A 5,931-nucleotide genomic window follows, 5' to 3' on the forward strand; every position below is an offset into this window, starting at 1 on the left:
TTTACCCACTACGTCCCCCGCACCCACCCAGCACTTTCCTCATCCTGGGAGGTGCCTTGGTTGGGGCATTTGCAGGGGGGTGGGGTGGGGGGGGGATGCCACCATTTTCAGGGGGAGGGCGGGCCAGGACCTGGTGCCCCAAGTGCTCAGTGAACGTGGGCCGTTGTCATGGCCCCGAGAGAGGCTGTCGGCCCCCGTCAGGGCCCTGCTCCCAGGCGAGGTGCGTGTTGCAGGAGACTTGGGGGAGGTTAGGGGCTGGGGCTAGCTGGCTGGTCATCTGGCTCAGTATAGGGTTCAAGGTGGAAACATCTTTCCTTAAAAATGAACTTGTCCCCGTGGCCATGACTCCCCGTGTCTGACGTGCAGATCCCAGTGGGCCTTGTTTTCCTCTTTCCAGAAGCTTCTGGGGCCGCCACTGCCAGTGCCAGTGGGAGGGGCTCCTGGGTGGGGATGCTTGTTGTGTGCTGGTTAGGGGACCCCTGCATCCCTCCCGCCACCTGCTCTGCAAAGCCAGTGCCCCTGGGACTGGACGCCCCTGTGGCTGCTCCCCTGCAGGGACCGAGTGCCTGGCCCCAGGACAAAGCCGCCCTCGAGAGCGAGAGCGCTGCGGCCGGGCATCCTGTCCTGCTCCCCGAGTTACCTGACCCCCCGGTGGTCCAGTGGACTCCTAGCGACTCCTGCGGGCTTCCCAGGCTCTGCGTCTCTCGGTGGCAGGCAGCCCCGCCCACTCCGGAGGCGACCTTCCAGAGCGCGGTCCAGCGCTCCCTGATAGCCCGGCTCCTGCAGCCTGCGCAGGAGAAAGTCTCAGACCCGGGGTAGTTCTGCCCCTTTCCGGAGGGTCCCCACGGGCGGAATGGACTGGGTGGCGGTGAAGAGGCAGCATGCTGCCCTCAGTCAGGACCCCCAGGGCAGCCCCCCCCCCCCATGCCGGAGGGTGATTGAGTCGCGGCATCGCTCAGCAGCAGGGCTTTGGTCTGGTTTGTCGGGGTCTAGCGTGGTCCTGGCGGTGGTTGGACAGCTTCCTGAGAGTTGTTGTTCCATCGTCATCTGATCTTCTGACTGATGACCGGCTTGGCTGGTTCCTGACGTGGTGGCTGTGCCCGTGCGGTCAGCACTGGCAGGGGGGACACTTGCTGTGTGGTTGGCTCAGCGGAAAGCAAAATGTCCCCGGGACCCGGAACCTTTTCTCAGGGCTCGTTCTGCAGAGAAGCCCCCAGCCCCGTTGGGGTTCTGCTAGGCTCCATGTCTGGAGGAGCCTGGGAGATGGGGGTGGTGTTCCGCGTCCCCCTGAACGCGGCCTGCCCTCCTTCCCCAGGCTCCCTCCAGGGCAGGTGGATGGGGACCTGGGGTTAGGTCAGCAGTGTGCACCCCACACACACCCTTCCCCGAGCCTTGCAGGATTCTCGGCGAGAAGCAGCCGCGTCTCCCCACCCACACCTCGGCCCCCCTCCCTGCTGCATCGTTCACCCCCAACTCTTCCCATCTTCCCTCTGCAGTCAGCCTCCCCACCCCCTTGCCCCTTGGGGAGGACTGCCTTTCATCTTCCCTCCGGGGTCCCCTGGGAGCCTGTGCAGATCAGCCCCCCTGCCCCACCCGCCCCATGGCTGCAGGACAGACGGGATCTTCCCCTCGCTCATCCGCACGGGGGCCGTGGCAGCCGACACCAACAAGAAGTGGTACATGTTCGATGGGCCGGTGGACGCCGTCTGGATCGAGAACATGAACACGGTGCTGGACGACAACAAGAAGCTGTGCCTCAGCTCTGGGGAGATCATCAAACTCACCGAGGTGACAGAGCTGCCCCCCTGGGGTCCCCGGGGCCCTGCTGCCAGCTCGCTCCCAGGGCTCTCCCGGACCCTCAACGCTGGGTCCTCAACTCTGCTGCCCCGTCCACCCTTCCAGCAGACCCATGTCCCATGAGGCTCCGAGCCCGGGCCCCCACCTGCAGACTGGCCACCTGCTTCCAGCGGGCACCCTTTACAGGAGTAGAAATCCCTTTCTCTCCAGCAAGAAGCGACGGGTGGTTTTGATCTGCTGACCTTGGGGGTTAGCCGCCCAGGGCACAACCACTGATCCCCCAGGTTACTCCCCAAATGCCCTGCCCAGGATGCCTGGTCATCTCCTGACCCTCAGGTCATGACCTATTCGTCTGGACCTGCATTGCCCCTGCCCCATGGCCATGTCCTTCCCTGGCCCCAGGGCTGGCGGCCAGCCTCTGACCTGGCTTGTCTTGGCACCAGGCGATGACCATGATGTTCGAGGTGCAGGACCTGGCAGTGGCCTCGCCGGCCACAGTGTCCCGCTGCGGCATGGTGTACCTGGAGCCCAGTATCCTGGGGCTCCTGCCCTTTGTCCAGTGCTGGCTGAAGAAGCTGCCCGCCTGCGTGAGCCACCATGAGGAGCAGTTCCAAGTCCTCTTTGCCAAATTCCTGGAGGTTAGCAGGGTCAGGGCGCGCCCAGCCCAGCCAGGGCAGCCACCAGCCAGGACAGCCAACCTCACAGGCTGCCTCTGCAGGACTCCATCACCTTCGTCCGGGCCTCGGTGAAGGAGGTGATCGCCTCTACCAACAGCAACCTGACCATGAGCCTCCTCAAGCTGCTCGACTGCTTCTTCAGGCCCTTCCTCCCCAGAGAGGTGGGTGCCTGCCCAGGATGGCTCCCGGCCCCGCCCCCGCCCTCGCCCCCGCCCCCACTCCTTAGAAGAGAGAGAGTGTGGGTCCTGGGGCCATCGAGGCCAGTCTGCACCGGTGGCTGGATGGGATCTCCATGCACAGACCTCTCCCAGGGCTCAGAGGTGGCAGGGGACTCTGAGGGCAGGGCCGTGTCCTGGACAGACGGGCAGCCTCTGCCACCAGCTGGTGGGGAGCAGGATGGGGCTCCGTCAGCCTCCACATGACCCGTCCCCCGTGACAGCGCCGAGGCAGCCTTCTCACTGCTCTGGAGGCCCAGGGCGGCCCCAGGCTGGTCTTTCTTGCTGTCTCACCCTCCAGGAGCCAGGTGTCCCCAGGGTGTCTGGCCTGTGGGCCGCAGGCCATGAGTGGGACCCTTGCCTGCCCTGCTCCCGGGAGGCCAGGCCTCGATGCTCTTTGCACCTGAGACTCGGAGGGGCTGCAGTTCAGGAGACCCCCGCAGGCCCATGGCCGCTTGGACGTAGCATGGAAACCCTGCTCCCCCGGGGCTGTACTGTCCCCCAGGGCCTCAGAAAGGTGTCCCCCGAGAAGCTGAACCGCATCCCCGAGCTGATCGAGCCCTGGTTCATCTTCGCCCTGGTCTGGAGCGTGGGTGCCACGGGGGACAGCGCGGGCCGCGCCATGTTCAGCCACTGGCTCAGGAACAAGATGGAGGCTGAAGACGTGAGAGCCGGGTGCCCGGGACGGTTGACCGGTGTGGGTGCCAGCAGCCCACCTTGAAAGACCAACACCCCCTTCCCTCTCCCTGATCCTTGCAGCTTGCTCTGCCCTTCCCGGAGGAGGGGCTGGTGTTCGACTACAGGCTGGAGGACGGGGGCATCAGCAACACTGGCGAAGATGACGACGAGGAAGATGAGGCCAGCAAGCAGGTGTCCACGCCCAGCCGGAGAGGAGGACCCAGTGGGGGGTGGGGGGAGGCAGCTGTCCTCAGAAAAAGGGGCCCCAGACAGGAGCTGTGTGGGAGCATGGCAGGCCCCCCGTCCCTGGCAGAAGCAGCCCTTCACCTGGTCCCTCGGCGGGCACATGCAGCACGCTGAACCGCCCGCCCACCCTCGGTCCAGGTGGCCTGGGTGAAGTGGATGGACGCGTCAGCCCCGTTCACCATGGTGCCCGACACCAACTACTGCGACATCATCGTGCCCACCATGGACACCGTACAGATGTCCCACCTGCTGGGCATGCTGCTGTCCAACAACAAGCCGGTGCGTACCCACTCTGCCTGGCTTCCGGGGGTGGCCACCTGCCCTCCCCGCTGAGGTGGTGTGAGAAGCCCAGCCGCGTGCCCCACCCCACCCCAGGTGCTGTGCATCGGGCCGACAGGCACCGGGAAGACCCTCACTGTCACCGACAAGCTCCTCAAGAACCTGCCGCTGGAGTACATCAGCCACTTCATCTCCTTCTCGGCCCGCACCTCGGCCAACCAGACGCAGGACCTCATCGACAGCAAGCTGGACAAGAGGCAGGCCCCTCGTCCCTTTGGACCCAGGCTTCTCTGCAGACTGTTTTAGAGCTTCCTCTTCACAGGGAGCCCAGCCTGGGCAGTGGGCAGGTGAGGGTGGAGGTGGGGGGCAGCCTCGGAGAGGCCTGCAACACAAGGTGAACGTTCCGCCAGTCCATTACCCATTGGGCGCTCACTGAGAACCTGGCTGTTCAAACCGCCCCCCTCTCCCTCGGGCACCCACAGGAAGACGGGAGGCTAGGCCTTGGATGTCTCGGGGGTCCAGGGAGCAAAGGACTGTCCTCGAGGAACACGCTGGAATCAGGGAGGGCTTCCCAGAAGCAGAGCCACCGTCCCGCTTTCTCGGGACCTGCACCCTTGGGTGCTGGGCTCACACAGCTACTCCCTGCAGGCGGAAGGGTGTGTTTGGCCCCCCTCTGGGGCGCACCTTCATCTTCTTCATCGACGACCTGAACATGCCGGCCCTGGAAACATACGGCGCCCAGCCACCCATCGAGCTGCTGCGGCAGTGGATGGACCACGGGGGCTGGTATGACCGCAAAGCCATCGGTGCGTGAACTCTGCGGGAGGGACCGTGAAAATGTGCTCATTGCCTTCACAAGCCGGGAGGGTGAGGGGGTGGTGGGAGAGACTCTGAGGCCAAATGTCCTAACTGTCCCGGTGCATGCGTGCGTAATGCTAACGGCACCTGTCTTGGACTGGCCGGTCCCAAGGCACCTCTCGTGTTTCCTGCTCTTGGCTCTGGGCAGGCCCCACCCCCCATCCACCCCTCCCTGCCCCGCTGATGGCTCCCCACTCCCCCCACCACAGGGGCCTTCAAGAACCTGGTGGACATCAACTTTGTGTGCGCCATGGGCCCCCCGGGTGGGGGCAGGAACGCCATCACCCCGAGGCTGACGCGGCACTTCAACTACCTGTCCTTCACCGAGATGGACGAGGCCAGCAAGAAGCGCATCTTCTCCACCATCCTGGGGCGCTGGATGGGTGAGCGCGGGGCAGGGGACCCAGGCGGCCGGCCGCACCCTTTCAAGTGTTCCCTTGGCAAGTTCACGTGTCTCTGGATATCAGTCTCTCCGTCTATGAACCGGGCAGCACTGTGAGTACCTACCACCCAGGGCGGAGCATCGGGCAGGCCTGGCCGTGGGTCCAGATTAACAGCAAGCGTGAACTCACCACGTGCACACGCACGCACACGCACAGAGGTCAACGCTGGTCTGAAAACGGGAGGAGGGGCCCCGAGTTGGTCAGCAGGTAAAGGGTGCGAGACAGAGACAGCGCAGTCCTAGTCACCCACGAGGCTGGTGGACGCCTCTCCCTGCAGCCCCACCCACCCAACACACTCTGCCCTTGACCCCGAGGCCCCAGTTCCCCAGGGAGCCCTTCCCCTCTTGTCTGACCCCACCCACTGTCGGCCGGAGGGGCTCAAGGTGACTGACTGTGAGGGACCGTCAGCAGGCCCGGCACCTAACCCACGCCCACGTCTGTCCCTCACCCTGTAGATGGACAGCTCGGGGAGAAGAGTCACCGGGAGCCAGTGCGTAAGTGCCGTCCTGGGCAGGGAGGGCACCAGTGGGGAGGCCTGGCATCTCCAGCACACATGAGGACCTGGGGTCCGGGTGCCAGGGCACCTGCAGCCTTCACAGGTTCCATTCACGGAACCAGTCAGACCCCCCCAGTTCCTTTCAGGACACCCTCCACCGACACAGCCCCCACTGTCTCAGCCCAACCACACTCTGACCCCCCACTGTCTCTCAGCCCAATCACGCTCTGACCTCCCCACTG

At 64.9% G+C, this 5,931-nt stretch overlaps 1 protein-coding gene across 1 annotated transcript in view; it reads left to right on the top strand.

Annotated features, from left to right (window-relative positions):
- The window catches only part of DNAH1 (dynein axonemal heavy chain 1), a 58,414-nt gene that overhangs the window by 35,890 nt on the left and 16,593 nt on the right, over positions 1-5,931 (top strand). The window contains exons 34-43 of the mRNA XM_045297415.1: positions 1,611-1,788; positions 2,241-2,435; positions 2,516-2,635; positions 3,195-3,353; positions 3,449-3,559; positions 3,752-3,892; positions 3,989-4,149; positions 4,541-4,698; positions 4,960-5,133; positions 5,649-5,687. Coding sequence (XP_045153350.1) covers positions 1,611-1,788; positions 2,241-2,435; positions 2,516-2,635; positions 3,195-3,353; positions 3,449-3,559; positions 3,752-3,892; positions 3,989-4,149; positions 4,541-4,698; positions 4,960-5,133; positions 5,649-5,687 — 1,436 coding nt within the window. The remainder of the gene's footprint in view (positions 1-1,610; positions 1,789-2,240; positions 2,436-2,515; positions 2,636-3,194; positions 3,354-3,448; positions 3,560-3,751; positions 3,893-3,988; positions 4,150-4,540; positions 4,699-4,959; positions 5,134-5,648; positions 5,688-5,931) is intronic.

Source organism: Echinops telfairi, unplaced genomic scaffold (genome assembly GCF_000313985.2).
Source record: "Echinops telfairi isolate 266 unplaced genomic scaffold, ASM31398v2 ScPeMD7_7420;HRSCAF=8458, whole genome shotgun sequence".
Lineage (NCBI taxonomy): Eukaryota > Metazoa > Chordata > Mammalia > Afrosoricida > Tenrecidae > Echinops > Echinops telfairi.